The following is a 15680-nucleotide window of genomic DNA, read 5'->3' as shown; positions in this document are numbered from 1 at the left end:
TTTTTTCTATTTTTGTGTTATGATTTATCTTAATCTGGCAAGTGTGCATATGGATATAGCTGTAAGCCTAGACTGTGGCCCAAGCAATGGAGAATAAGCTTGATCTTTTTCTACCATTTGCTCTTGAATTAGCCCTTTGAATATTTTGATTTGCCTCAGTATAGGCCTTGATGTTGTAGCTTTATGTATAGAAGAAACCCTAAAGTGTTTTTCATTGGGATAGCGTATAAACCTAAATCATTTGCTCTTCAGATAACATAACTAGATAGTTCCATCTGCTAGCCCATCAGTACTCTAAATAAGGAACAATGATAGTGGATCAGATATACTAGCTTGTTTAACAGAATCATTTTTATTTTTGTATTGGGCAGATGAAATTACAGAATTGTTTGTTTGTTTTTTTTTAAGGTTGTAAGAGAACTAGTCAAATATACAAATCACTTTAGAATCTTGGCTCTTAGTGCCACACCAGGTAGTGATATAAAGGTAAGTAAAATTTATTAATGTTTAAGAAAATAAGTACTTTTGTATGTGACCAGATCAGTTTTCCATTCTAATATTTAGTTTAACATCAGGAGTACAGCATTTCATATAAGATGCATACCTTTTCTTCTATGGTTGTAAGAGACTATCTACATTAGAGTCTTCAGACTTCAGTGTGCCAAAGAATCACCTAAAGCTGTTTTTTAAATTTTTACTGTTTTATTTTGAAATGACTTTAGACTTCCAGAAAATTTGCAAAAATTAAAGTCTGTATATCCTTCACTCAGGTTCCCCTAATGTTAACATATTACATAACCATAGTAAAATTATCAAAACCAGGAAATTAACATTGGTACAACACTAGTAACTGATCTGCAAATCTTATTTGACTATTGCCAGTTTTCCCACCAGGGTCCTTTTCTGCTCTGGGGTCCAGTCTATGATCCCACATTGCATTTAGTTTTCACGTCTCCTCAGTACCTTCCAGTCTGTGACAATCCTCATTCTTTTCTTGTCTTCCATGACCTTGATGCTTTTGAAGAGTAGGTGCCAGTTATTTTGTAGAATATCCCTCAATTTGGGATTGTCTGATGTTTTCTTATGATTGGAGTGAGGCTATGTATGCGTTTTGGGCAAGCATACCCCAGAAATGATGCTGTACCTTTCTTAGTGCATTGTATCCGAGAATACATGATGATTTGTCTTATTACTGGTGCTGTTAATTTTGACTTGGTTCAGATGATGACTTTCTGGTTTCTCTATTGTAAAACTACTGTTTTTCCCTTTTTTTTTTTTTTTTTTTTGCGGTATGCGGGCCTCTCACTGTTGTGGCCTCCCCCGTTGCGGAGCACAGGCTCCGGACGCGCAGGCTCCGTACGCGCAGGCTCAGCGGCCATGGCTCACGGGCCCAGCCGCTCCGCGGCATATGGGATCCTCCCAGACCGGGGCACGAACCCGTATCCCCTGCATCGGCAGGCGGACTCTCAACCACTTGCGCCACCAGGGAGGCCCTGTTTTTCCCTTTTTAATTAAGTCGGTTGTGGGGGAGATACTATGAGACTATTAATGAGACTGTAATGAGACTGTATGAGACTGTAAATATTCTGTTTTAACATCCAGTGATGGTTCTTGCTTGCAACAATTATTTCTGTGCTGTTTGCCAAATCATTATTTCCTCCTTCCCTCATTTCTTTTACATTTTAAAATTTGAATTCTTCTGTTGTGAAAAGCTGTCTTCTCTCCTCATTTATTTATTTTTATTTTTATTTATTTTTTAAAAAATAAATTTATTTATTTATTTTTGGCTGCATTGGGTCTTTGTTATTGGGTCTTCGTTGCTGCACACGGGCTTTCTCTAGTTGCGGAGAGCGGGGGCTTCTCATTATTGTGGCTTCTCTTGTTGCAGAGCTCGGGCTCTAGAGCACAGGCTTCAGTAGTTGTAGCGCACAGGCTTAGTTGATCCGCGGCACGTGGGATCCTCCTGGACCAGGGCCCGAACCCGTGTCGCCTGCATTGGCAGGTGGATTCTCAACCACTGCGCCACCAGGGAAGTCCTCCTCATTTATTTTTAATTCAGGTCTTTACATCAATATGGACTAATGGATATATATATATATATATATATATATATATTATGGGCTACAATCCAATACTATCATTAATAATTTTGATTGTTCTAGATTGGGCCATTGAGAGTGCCTTGAAGATGGCTCCTGTGTCCTTTAGAATGCACTTTAGTTTGTGTGTTTGTTTTGAACACTTCCTAACTTACTGGCATCACAAGATATTTTATGTTCATTTAGTATTTTTCCTGTCCCCGCTGTGGAATCCACCATTTCTCCAGGGAGCTCAGGTTTCCTTTATTGGAGGATGCAGATTTTGAGCGTTATCCCATGACATTCTAATTTAGTAGCTGTGAATGGTCTTCTGTGTTAGGTTCTGGATAATTTCAAAGGTAGCTTTCAATTCTGCCAAGCCACACACTTTTTTCCTTCTGTCCATAGCCTCGATTAGTTTTAGAAATTTCTATCCTATCATTTCTGCCCAACCTTGTTTAAACATGCTTGATTGTTTTTAGTCATCAAGTCTCTGCTTAAATATCACCTCTTCAGAAAAATTCACTCTTAAGCTATGAAAAGTCAACTCTACCTATCTTGTTATTTTCTTCTTAATATCTATCACAATCTGTCATTCTTTTGCTTATTCATTTATTTGTTGTATTTTTGTTCCACTAAAATAGTACCTACATGAATGTAGGGATTATGTCTATCTTGGTTATACCTCTGTCAGCAATTCAATACCTGGCATATGGGAGTTACTCAAATATTTCTTGAATGAATGAATGATTAAAAATACTAAAGTCTGGGACTTCCCTGGTGGTCCAGTGGTTAAGACTCTGTGCTACCAACGCAGGGGGCACGGGTTCAATCCCTGGTCGGGGAACTAAGATCCCACATGCTGTGCGGCCAAAGGAAAACAAAATATTGAAGTCTTAGTCAATTTTATAAAATGGTCATATATTTACTCTAGAGTTTGAATGTATGTGGACATTCAGTAACTATAGTGTACTACTGTATTAGGCATTATACTAGGTGTTGGGAATACAAAAGTGACTAAGATGTGATTCTTGCCCTAGAGTATTTTTTGTCTGAAACTAAGCCCATGAGGCTTTACTAGTTTAAAAAAAAAGAGTTCTTAATTTCTGGATACTTTCAGGATTCTTTCTCCATCCTTCCCTCCATCCATCCATCTCTCCCTTCCATTCTTTTTTTTCATCACACCCAATAGTACTGTGGTCTAATGGTACAGCAGTTGTTTATACCAACAGGTTTTCTGTTTTTTCTTAAATTCCCTATTTTTACAATTAAGTTCCTTTATAAGCTTTTGGTGAATGAAATTTAGCTCCAGAAATATATTCACAGTATATATATTGATTTAAATGGAAAATATTCCACTCATTTATTTTTATTTTTGGCCACACCTGCAGCTTGTGGGATCTTAGTTCCCAGCCAGGGATCAAACCTGCACCCTTGGCAATGAAAGTGTGGAGTCTTAACCACTGGACTGCCAGGGAATTCCCTCCACTCATTTATTAATAATTGATTTAGCGTAGGACCTGTGCCCTCAGTTTCTTAACAAGTCAGTTTGTAAAGTATTTCCAAGGTACATTTGTATCCTTTAGTAGTAACAGGACTTCTCTGTTTTCCCCATAAAAAATCAGTGGAAAAAAGTATTTGCCAGGGAATCAGGAAATCTGGGTTTTAGTTCTGGCTCTAAAATTGACTGTTATATAATGTTTTGGGGATTTGGTTTGCTAATCTGAAACTTCTGTTTTGTCTGAGTCTTTATAAATATTGACAGGATATAACACTACCATTGGAAAGCACAAAACACATTTGAGGAACTTGTTGGACATTTTATCTCTTGGATGCTTGGCATGCAAGACAGATGTTTCAAAAGCATTTTCCCCAATTGTGCCACTCCTGATGTGCTATAATTTGTAGTTTTAAAAAATATTTAATGATATAAATTTCTAATTTTTTTCAAAAACTTATTGCTATTTTATTTTTGTTAGTGACAAACTAAAAAAATTTAATAAGTAATATAATATATAATCATACTTAATTGATTTTCTGTAGGCTGTGCAACAGGTTATTACTAATCTACTAATTGGGCAGATAGAGATTCGTTCTGAAGATTCTCCGGATATTTTGCCATACTCTCATGAAAGACGAGTTGAAAAGCTTGTTGTTCCCCTTGGTGAAGAACTTGGAGCTATCCAAAAGGCATATATACAGGTAAGCCATTTTGATCATAATTCAGGGTTTTAATAAATGAACTGATAATGTAATTATTTTAGTTAACAGAATCTGACTGTGAGAATGTATAGTTATAATCATTTATATAATTAATATGGTAAAAAATTCTTTGAAATGACAACTTTCAGTATGAGCGCCATGTTTTGTATGTACTGGCAAACTATTAGTTAAAGAGGAAATACAAAATGATGGACCATTTCTAAAGCCAATTTGATTTTGTATTTTCTTAAGTAAACCTTTTAATTGCAGTATAACCAGCCCCCCCAAACATATATGAACAGCACAGTACATTAAATGTAAGTGTGCAGCACAGTGAATTTTCACATAGTGAACACACCCAAAACATGTATACAAATTCAACCAGAACTTTCTTTGTAAGGGAATATATTTTCAATATATTCCTCCCTGATCCCTTGTACAGCAGTGTTTCTCAACTGGGGACCATCTTGCCCACTTGGTGGCATTTGGCAATGTCTTGACACATTATTGATTGATTGGCTGCGTTGGGTCTTCGTTGCTGCACGCGGGCTTTCTCTAGTTGCGGCGAGCGGGGGCCACTCTCCGTTGCGGTGCGCGGGCTTCTCATTGCAGTGGCTTCTCTTGTTGTGGACCACGGGCTCTAGGCGTGCAGGCTTCAGCAGTTGTGCCTCGCGGGCTCTAGAGCGCAGGCTCAGTAGTTGTGGCACATGGGCTTAGTTGCTCTGCGGCATGTGGGATCTTCCCAGACCAGGGCTCGAACCCTTGTCCCCTGCATTGGCGGGCTGATTCTCAACCACTGCACCACCAGGGAAGCCCATTGACACATTTTTGATTGTTCTAACTGGAGGGTGTGGGTAGTGGACTTGTTACTGGCATCTAGTGTATAGAGGCCAGGAATGCTACTTAACATCCTGCAATGGATAGGAGAGCCCCCCCAACAACAAAGAATTATCTGGTCCAAATGTCAATACTGTAGCTGTAAGACAACTGCTTAGGCAGTTATCACTTTCAATGGGAGAAATTTGGGGTAGCAATTGGTTTTCTAAAGTTCATAATTATTGTCATGCTAGGAGAAAACCTTGTTTTTATATCCTCATTGCTGTGGATTAAAGATGGCTACAGGGCCTCCCTGGTGGCGCAGTGGTTGAGAGTCCACCTGCCGATGCAGGGGATACGGGTTCGTGCCCCGGTCTGGGAGGATCCCATATGCCGCGGAGCGGCTGGGCCCGTGAGCCATGGCCGCTGGGCCTGCGCGTCCGGAGCCTGTGCTCCGCAACGGGGGAGGCCACAACAGTGAGAGGCCCGCGTACCGAAAAAAAAAAAAAGATGGCTACAAATTCTTTGCTACTCTTCCCACTGAGAGGCAGGATACATTTCCCCCTCCCTAGAATCTAGGCTTACCCTAGGCTGACGTTGACCAATAGAATTTGGTGAACCCTAAGTTAGCCATGGTGAGCCTCAAGTTAACCATGCTGAGGAGAAAGGAGGAGCCAGAGGATAGCTAGAACTGAGGGTGCAGACACATAGCCTCAGTTGAGCTATTTCAGCAAGCTCCCAGCTCTCTGAGACTCTAGACATCAGGAGCAGAGACGAGCTGTCACTGCAATGCCCTGACAGAATTCTTTTTTATTTTTAATATATTTTTTTGCAATAATTTTAGACTTTTAGGAAATTTGCAAAAATAATATAGAGAGTTCCAGTGGGAAGATATGTTGAGACTATGCAAATACCCTGATTCTCAAAATATTTTGTCCACTAACTTTAGCATATAATGATCGTTCTTGCCTACAACAGTTATTCCTGTAGTATTTGCCTAATCATTGTTTCTTGTTTCCCTCATTTCTTTTACATTTGTTAATTTGAATTCTTCTATAATGAAGAGCTGTTTCTTCTCCCCAATTTACTTTTTCAATCCTTTATATTAGTATGGATAATTACTATGTTAATGGATAATTTCTTTTTCCTGTGGGTTAAGTTCTGTACTATCATTAATTTTGTTGCTCAGATTGTTACAGCTTTGGCCATTAGGAGTTCCTTTAAGATGGCTCCTGTGTCCTTTAGACATTCACTTTTTGTTGGGGGCAGGGGGTTGGTTGGGGGAGGACTAGTTCCTAACTTTCTGGTATTACAAGATATTTTATGTTCATTTAGTAGTTGTCCTGTCCCAGCCATAGAATCAACCATTTCTCCAAGGAATCCTTATTCCTTCTATGGAAGAGTTGTATTTAGAAACCAAGACATGGGCACTAGATATGTTCATTGTTACTGTGTCATCATCCCTTCTAGGCCCTCTCTGTTACCTGCTTGAATTCTTCCCTGCAGAAAAAGAATCACAAGCAAATGAAATGGTTGTTGTTTTAACCTATGATGTTTTTGTTTGTTTGTCTTACGTGGGCCTCTCACTGTTGTGGCCTCTCCCATTACGGAGCACAGGCTCCGGACGCACAGGCCCAGCAGCCATGGCTCACGGGCCCAGCCGCTCCGCGGCATGTGGGATCCTCCCAGACCGGGGCACGAACCCGCGTCCCCTGCATCGGCAGGCGGACTCTCAACCACTGCGCCACCAGGGAAGCCCTAACCTATGATGTTTTGAAGTAGTTTGTTATTCTGGAATGAATAACCAGAAAGTTTATCTATCATTTAATCTTTAATAAGTCTTTCTTAAAAAGAAGTTTTATAGAAATATGGTTTGTTTTTTGTTTTTAAATTATTTGTAACAAAATTCTAAGTGTTAATAATTTAAGATATGGCAAAGTGTTTCTGGTAATTATCTCATAAATGCTAATACATTTGGTTATGATTAAGATCACTCCATTTATAAGAATATAAAAGTTGTAATTTGTATAATCACATAATAATTTAACTTTATTGATTTTTTTAGAGTGCTTCTTTAGGCACATGTGGTCAGCAAAGCTGATCAGCAAAGCTAGAAGAGAGGAAAGATTGAAATGTACTAAAATAGCTATATTTTAGGAAATAAAACTTAGGCAAATTACATATTGCTGTAGTAGGTCTTCATTTGGAGGTCGCTTTTTACCTTCACTATGGCATCAAGCTCAGGACCTTTTGTCTGCTGTTTCCCTCCCTGGAATGCTCTGTCTTCAGAACTTCTCAGGCTAGGCATACTTTATCATTCAGATGTCAAGTATTACCTCTTAAAAGAAACCATCTTTGGTGGCATGAACACGTGGAGAACTGTGGGAGCCTGCATGCCCAGTTCTCCCCTGAGAGCACCCTGCTGTCACTCATGCAGCAGTAGGCTCCGTTGCTTGCCCAACCCAGGCCACCGTCTCTCCTGCTGCTTGGTACCAGAGGCAGCCCTGGCCCAGAGCGGTCCATCCCCAGCCAGGAACCTTAGTGTGGGAAACGGGCTGCTGGGAGGTGGAAGGGCGCTGGCAAGGTCACAATCCAAGGGCCCGCTCCTCTGCATCCTGGGGCTGGACGACGGATGAGGCAGGGGGTGCCCGGGCAGCACAATTGCTGCTCCTCCCCCCACCCCCCCAAAAAAAGAAAGAAAGAAAGGAAGGGAGAGAGGGAGGGAGGAAGGAAAGAAAGAAAGAAAGCCTCTTTGTCCACTTATAAAATAGTGACCCCCTTCCCATCAAAGACTCTACAAAGCATTACTGAGTTTTAGGTTCTTAAATGTGTTATCATAATCAAAATTATTCTAACTTCATTTGTCTCATCCACAATATCCCCAGCATCAGGAACAATGCTTGATATATAGTATATACTTAATGAATATATTTTTTAAAATATCTATTTATTTATTTATTTGGCTATGTCAAGTCTTAGTTGTGGCACGCGGGATCTTTGTTGTGGCAAGCAAAATCTTTCATTATGGCACGTGGGCTTCTCTAGTTGTGGCGCGGGCTCTCTAGTTGTGGCACGCAGGCTCCAGAGCATGTGGGCTCAGTAGTTGTGACGTGCAGACTTAGTTGCCCTGCGGCATGTGGGATCCTAGTTCCCCAACCAGGGATTGAACCCGCCTCCCCTGCATTGGAAGGCAGATTCTTAACCACTGGACCACAAGGGAAGTCCCTTAATGAATATTTTTGAGAGAATGAATCAGTGAATGAAATTAAATGTACTCAAGGAATTTTTATTTAGTCATCACTCTACAAATATTTACCTATGTGCTAGACTTGTTCTAGGCCCTGAAGATGCAACAGAGCAAAAAATCAAGGCCCTCCTTTCATTGTGCTTAGTTTGGAGGGAGAGGAGGAGAGTTAAGAAATAAACAGACGGGCTTCCCTGGTGGCACAGTGGTTGAGAGTCCGCCTGCCGATGCAGGGGACACGGGTTCGTGCACCGGTCTGGGAAGATCCCACATGCCGCGGAGCGGCTGGGCCCGTGAGCCATGGCCGCTGAGCCTGCAGGTCTGGAGCCTGTGCTCCTCAATGGGAGAGGCCACAGCAGTGAGAGGCCCGTGTACCACAAAAAAAAAAAAAAAAAAAAGAAAAGAAATAAACAGACAAACACATATGTTCGTTTTTTGTGTTTTTTAAAAATAAATTTATTTATTTTATTTTTGGCTGCATTGAGTCGTCGTTGCTGTGCACGGGCTTTTTCTCTGGTTGCGGCGAGCAAGGGCTACCCTTCGTTGCAGTGCACCAGCTTCTCATTGTGGTGGCTTCTCTTGTTGCAGAGCACAGGCTCTAGGCCCACGGGCTCAGTAGTTGTGGCTCGCGGCTCTAGAGCGCAGGCTCAGTAGTTGTGGCGCATGGGCTTAGTTGTTCTGTGGCACGTGGGATCTTCCCAGACCAGGGCTTGAACTCATGTCCCCTGCATTGGCAGGCGGATTCTTAACTGCTGCACCACCAGGAAAGCCCAACACGTATGTTCTTGAATTATCGTTGAATCTAATAATTGCTTGTGCTGACTCTCACATGGATTATCTGGGGATAATTGTCAAGTACTTTAAAAGTTTATCATCTCTCTGTGTTTACTTAAAAATTCATTTTAAGACAAACTTTATTTAATATATAATTTAATATATAAAACTATTTTAGTATGTGAGGAAATATATTTTTAAAAGGATTTTAAAATAAACTTAAACTAAATTTCTTTGAAATTTGCAGATTTTGGAAGCACTTGCAAGTTCTTTGATCCAGAGGAATGTTTTGATGAGAAGGGATATTCCCAATCTAACAAAATACCAGATAATTCTGGCAAGAGATCAATTTAGGAAAAACCCATCTCCAAGTATTGTGGTAGGTATTTTAAAATAAATTTTGCTGATAGACTACGTTTTTACTTAGAACCAGGATGAAATGTAAATAATGATTGTTTTTTGGTATATATTAGCTCATCAAGAATTCAGGGATGGTTTATATAGTTTCTAAAAACATGAAAAAGATCTAGCAGGAATACGGTTTAATGATGTGAATTAAGATAAATTTATCTTATAACTTTTAATTAAGAATTGGTCTTTTAGTACTTCTGTTTTGCAAAGTCAAAGGGTCATAAGAGGGTAGATTTTAACTAACTTTTAGACCGATAGCATTTAGTCTTAAATCTCCATACCGAGGTTGGATTAAGCATCACAGTAAGCTTTGTATTTTTAATCTTTATAGGAAAAAAATAGGTGGATAGGAACATATCTATCAAGTTAGGTCCAGAGTCAAAAGAGATGCTCACAAGCATGAAAAGGCACTGAGTCATTCTTGGAACTGAGAGGGAATGCATGTGTAAAAGAACAGAGGCAATTGAATGAAGGTATAAAGGAGACAGTGAGAAAACCAATTTGCCTGAGGTAAAGGATTGAGGGAGTCAGATATGATCTAGGTTGTGACCACCTGGGAGTAGCTTTAAATGTTATACTAGAAATATGGACTTTATTCTATAGTATCTGGGAAACCACAAAGGGAATTTTCTGTGAAATTGCAGTGTATTATACTAGACTCCAATAAAATGTTTAAAGTTTCTGCTAGGAGTTAAAAGTTCATTAAAATTTTAAATCATAAATCTAAACCTGTTGAACTTGATCTCACTGATGAGAGTTTATGTTTTACAGAGACGTTGTTTTACCCTTTTAGGTAATTAGGGTGCCATTTTAAGGCATTTATCAGTATCCTGGAAACATTTAAAATGAGTGTAACTGATATTAAATGCTACTAAAAATGTAGGGTATTAAATAATAGTCTTCATCTCTAATAAAGGAAAATAATTAAAATATATTCTCAATGGTCTTTTAAAGGTATTTTATTGTATAGATATACCGACTGTATGCTCCTATAAAAGGAATATGTACTTTACTTTTCCTTGAGAGTAGTGGTTAAAAGCACAAGCACACTGGGCCAAATTTCCTAGGTTCAAGTACTGGCTCTGCTACTTATCACCTATGTGAGCTTCCACATATGTAAAATGGGCATAACAATAGTACCTACCTTCTAGGTGTTAAGATTAAATAAGTTTGTATAAGTAGTGTGCATATAACAGTGTCTGGTGCTCCCTGTCAGATGTTACTGTGGCATGTATACTTGGTGTTAAATGTTAGTGTTAAGCAGTTTGATTAAATATTTGTCCTGATGTCAGAAACATTTATGAGGATAGGCCCATATCTGTTTTATTTTCCCTTGTATCCCAAATGTCTAGCTCAGTGCTTGGCAAATAGTAGGTGCTTATTAAATTGTTTTGAAAGACCAAATAAATCTATATACTGCTAATAATTTACCTGCAAAGAAAAACAGCATATGATAAATATTCCCCTGTTCATTTATTCTCTTTAAAATGTAAGTTTCATGTTGAATTAAATAAAGGGGCAGATTGTATATGGAAAGTACATTGACACCTTTCCATAGCAACATCTTAGGACATTCAGTAGAACCAATAAGTTCTGCGTGAAACATGTATCTTCATTTCTTTCTCTGGGTAAATTTGATACATGCTTGTTTTTTCTAGGGACTGCAACAAGGCATAATCGAGGGAGAGTTTGCTATTTGTATTAGTTTATATCATGGTTATGAATTATTGCAGCAAATGGGAATGAGATCATTATATTTCTTCCTTTGTGGAATTATGGATGGAACTAAAGGTAAATTATATGAAATTATTTTTTAAAGTGCTGACATGTATTATTTTGGTTAACGATATGTATTGAGCCATTTGGATTACTTAAAGTGCTTTATTTTAAAAAGCAGTGAAGGGGACGTCCTTGGTGGTCCAGTGGACTTCCTTGGTGGTCCTCCCCAGTGCAGGGGGCCCGGGTTTGATCCCTGGTCAGGGAAGTAGATCCCGCATGCTGCAACTAAGACCCAGCACAGCTTAATAAATAAATAAATAAAATAAAAAGCAATGAAATAGTTATGTAACAAATTCTTTCTTTCTTTTTTCTTCCTTCCTTGCTTCCTTCCTTCCTTTCTTTTTCTTCTTCTTTTTTTTCTTAAACTATGGACATGTATTTCTCACAGTTCTGGAGGCTGGGAAGTCCAAGATCAAGGTGCCAGCCCATGTTTCTTTGCTTTTGATAAATTGCTGGAAGAAAAGAAGCCATTCATTAATACATATGTAAATGTGGAACTAGAAAAAGTTGCTGGTTTTTATTTTTAAATTTGAAAAACTTGCATTCATTGCTATAGTTTAATTGCTTTTAAATAAATGATATATTTGATTAGTTTTGCTATTAAATTTATTGGAAAAATATTTTCTTAATTTCTGAAGGAATGACTCGGGCAAGAAAAGAACTTAGCCGAAATGAGGACTTCATGAAACTCTATAATCATCTAGAGTGCATGTTTGCACATACACGTAGTACTTCAGCAAGTGGCATTTCTGCTATCAAAAAAGGTCTGGTTTTTCTTTTAAAATTTTATTTTGTTTCCCTTTTATCAAGGTTAATTTTAAAATTATGCTCCATTGATCCACATGTCTATTTATATCTACTTATATTTCTGTAGCAATAGACCTGTTAAATGCTAAAAGATCTTATTCTTCAACTTAGGATAAATATATATTCAAGCAGTTCATAAACTTTAAATATATAATAGAAGTTAGTAGTAGTTGTTACTGGTAGTGAAAATTCTTAGAACTACCAAAAACTGATTCATAGCTTAACTAAATGTGAATTTTGCCCTTCTCTTTGCTGCTGATTCTCATTTGGAGTCCTTCTCAGAATGAAATTTTCATAGAAATTCAGTTTATTTTACAGTAAGGTTTGTGTGCTACCCAGGTGCTACTTACTGTTTAAATAAAAAGAAATAAGTTTTAACGAATCCATTTTGAAAAGGGTAATTAAAATACATTAATGTAATCGAATATGGAAAAATACAGAAGAATTTTTTGTGTTTTGTTTTTCTACAGGAGATGAAGATAAAAAGTTCTGCTATAGTCATCCAAAATTAAAGAAATTAGAAGAAATTGTAGTTCAACATTTCAAGTCATGGAATGGTAGGTCGTATTTAATAGACTCAAGGCAAGGCAAAGTTATTGAAAAAGCTAAAACTCTGACTCATTAGTTTGTGCTAACATTTCTTATGGAGAAAATGAGCTTTTAATTATTCTGGATAATGAACATAAAAAAGCTCTGAGAAATTTTGGGAGCGTAGGCACCAGGGGAATGGTGGAAATGTTAAGAATAGGGTATTATGTGAAAAAGAAAAGTCAGCCTGGGGCAGTATAAGGGAAGCAGATAGTAAAACAATGTATAATATAATGGTAGGGAATAGTAAGCTAGGTGAGAAGATAGAGAGTCATGAAGGAGGCTATTTTATATAGGGTTTTAGAGCAGACCTCTTTGTAGGGTGATGTTTGAGCTGTTACCTGATGGAAGTAAGGGAGCAAGCCTTGTGGATTTCTGTAGGAGGATCATTCCTGGCAGAGAGAATAGCAGATTCAAAGGCCCTGAGGCAGTAGGGTGCTTGGTAAGATTAAGGATCAGTAAACAAACCAATTTGGCTGGAGCAGTGTAATGAGAATGAGTGGTGTAGGCAGAGGTTGGAGAGATAGCCAGGGGCCAGGTCACGTAGGGTTTGTAGGCCATGTCAGGACTTTGGATTTTATTCTGTGCATGCTTGTGATTTGTGAAACTATTACAGAGGCATTCGGAGCAGCAGAGTGACGTTATCTGACTTATATTTTTAAAAGATCACTCTCGTAGACGTTGGCCAATTAGGAGGCTATTGTAATAATCTTAAGATGATAACAGATGATGATAGCTTATACCAAGATAGTAGTACCAAGCAGCAAGGTGGTTCTGAGAAGTGGTTATAGATTCTAGATATATTTTGAAGTTGGAGCCAACAGTGTTTATTGATGGATTGGACATAGAGTATGAGAAAAAAAATCATAAGTGTAGGAGTATGTGTGTGTGTGTGTGTGTGTGTGTGTGTGTGTGTGTGTGTGTGTGTGTTTGCAGATGACTATATGAACAAAGAGAAAACTAACAACATGGAGAAGAAAGAGGAAACATATTAGGATGCTTTTGAGACATCGAAGTTGAGATGTGTAGGCATTGGATAAGTGAATCCTGGTCTCAGAAGAATGGTCTGGGATATTTTTATCTATTTACATATATATAAATAAATTTTAGAGTTATCAGCATAAAGGCAATATTAAAAGTTTCAAGAATGGATGTGATCATATCACCAGGAATACAGTTTAGGGACAGAGGGCCGGGAATTAGTCCTGCAGAATACCAACATTCAGAGTTCAGAGGGGAAAATGCCACAAAGGAGATTGAGAAAGAAACCAGACAAGTGAATTATCAGAGATGCTGAGGGAAGAGACTATTTCAGTAGAAAGGAGTGGATTGTGTTAAATACTACTGAGAGGTGTGGTCAAATGAACTAAAAAGCATCCCCTGAGTTTGGCAATATAGAGTTATTGATGACTTTGGTAGAGCAGCTTTAATAGAATGAAGATAGAAAGGCAGGCTGCGGCCTGTTGAAGGAGATGGGCTTTGCACTGAAAGTAGCTATTGATCTGCAGTTGGTCAGATGTAGAGTCTTGATGCTATGCTGATTCAAAGGAGGTTTATCTGGAATAATTTTCCTGCAACAGCAGCTGCTTCTTTTTCCTTATGTATTATACATTAACTTTTTGAGTCATTTAATTCATAAGGTTGTTATGAAGACTAAATCAGTTCATATATAAAATGCTTAGTGTAGTCTCTGGCACACACATGATGATTAACATAATATAAATCATGTTTAAGAAAGAAGGATTGTCAAAGTGCCATGCAAAGTTAAAAAACAAAAGAAAGCAAATAACAAAAAACTCCACACAACTTGCAATTATTAACCAATTGCTATATGCAAGTCTACATACTTTATATTTACTGTTTCATTTAATCATCACCTCAATCCATTTTAGATATTAAGAAACTAAAGTTTAAAGAGATTAAATGACTACCATGGTCACACATCACCCAGAGACTAAGTGGTCCAGCCTCAAAATCATGTTTTTATTTATGCATTCTACTCCTCCCAAGCACAGAGACATTGGCAACAGCTTTGTGATTGACTGTTGGGTATATTCTGCAGTTTCCTTGGAGAATTTGAACATATCAATAATTCAGAGACAGAATACGATGGCCTGGATTAAGACAGTGCCTTTAGTGAGCAGAAAGGAAAGGGAAGATATACAAAATCAGTGAGAGCTCTGCAGTCCTGTGCTTCTGATTTAGAAGGTAAAGGGGAATAACAGGCAGTCCTGTGCTTCTGATTTAGAAGGTAAAGGGGAATAACAGGCGTCATGCATGAATTGAAGGACTGGTCAAAAGGTAATTTTTATTTGGTTTAGGTTTTTATTTTATGACAGCCAATGAGAGATAAGGAGCCAGGTTTATTAAGATTACTAGAAAAGGTAGGAGGAAAACCAGCAAAGGTTTAAGATGCCTTAAATTATTTTTTTGAAAGAATTGTCACTCACTAGTATATAGTTTCAGGTTTGTCTTTTGAATTAGTTCTCATCTAAATGCTTTTATAAAAGTTGTAATTAAAGTATTTTTGTTATATAGCTCAAAAGACATCTGACAAGAAATGTGACGAGACCAGAGTTATGATCTTCTCTTCATTTCGAGATAGTGTTCAAGAAATTGCAGAAATGCTTTTACAGCATCAGCCAATTATTAGAGTAATGACCTTTGTCGGCCATGCCTCAGGAAAAAGCATGAAGGGTTTTACCCAGAAGGAGCAACTGGAGGTAATTATTTTTGGAGATGATGAATATAAAAATAAAATTGATTAGCTTTGCACTTATGTCTTTTTTTGTTTTAACTCACTGGTCAGTTGGCTACATCTTAAAGATAATTTTGTAGTAAATGTATAAATAAAACTAGGCATATTTTGAAAGACCAAAAAAAGTGGTTTTTTTGGGGATTTTGAAATGTTTTTTTAAAAGTATAATGGTTAAGCAGAAAGGCTCTGGATTCATATTATGTAGGTTGGAATCCTGGTTCTT

The 15680-nt window shown here is 38.0% G+C and overlaps 1 protein-coding gene and 1 non-coding gene across 4 annotated transcripts in view; both read left to right on the top strand.

Moving 5' to 3' along the window:
- The window catches only part of FANCM (FA complementation group M), a 56548-nt gene that overhangs the window by 3991 nt on the left and 36877 nt on the right, over window positions 1-15680 (top strand). For all 3 annotated transcript variants that reach the window (XM_060096274.1, XM_060096273.1, XM_060096275.1), the window contains exons 3-9: window positions 409-486; window positions 4122-4280; window positions 9362-9493; window positions 11184-11316; window positions 11943-12068; window positions 12582-12668; window positions 15238-15422. In XM_060096274.1, the coding sequence (XP_059952257.1) occupies window positions 409-486; window positions 4122-4280; window positions 9362-9493; window positions 11184-11316; window positions 11943-12068; window positions 12582-12668; window positions 15238-15422 (900 nt within the window). The remainder of the gene's footprint in view (window positions 1-408; window positions 487-4121; window positions 4281-9361; window positions 9494-11183; window positions 11317-11942; window positions 12069-12581; window positions 12669-15237; window positions 15423-15680) is intronic.
- TRNAG-ACC (transfer RNA glycine (anticodon ACC)) lies at window positions 2853-2925 on the top strand. Its single transcript has one exon. It is a non-coding gene; the product is annotated as a tRNA-Gly (tRNA).

Source organism: Mesoplodon densirostris, chromosome 4, assembly GCF_025265405.1.
Source record: "Mesoplodon densirostris isolate mMesDen1 chromosome 4, mMesDen1 primary haplotype, whole genome shotgun sequence".
NCBI classification, from domain to species: domain Eukaryota; kingdom Metazoa; phylum Chordata; class Mammalia; order Artiodactyla; family Ziphiidae; genus Mesoplodon; species Mesoplodon densirostris.
Note: the sequence above shows the minus strand (reverse complement) of the source record. Positions and strands in the feature narration are given on the sequence as shown.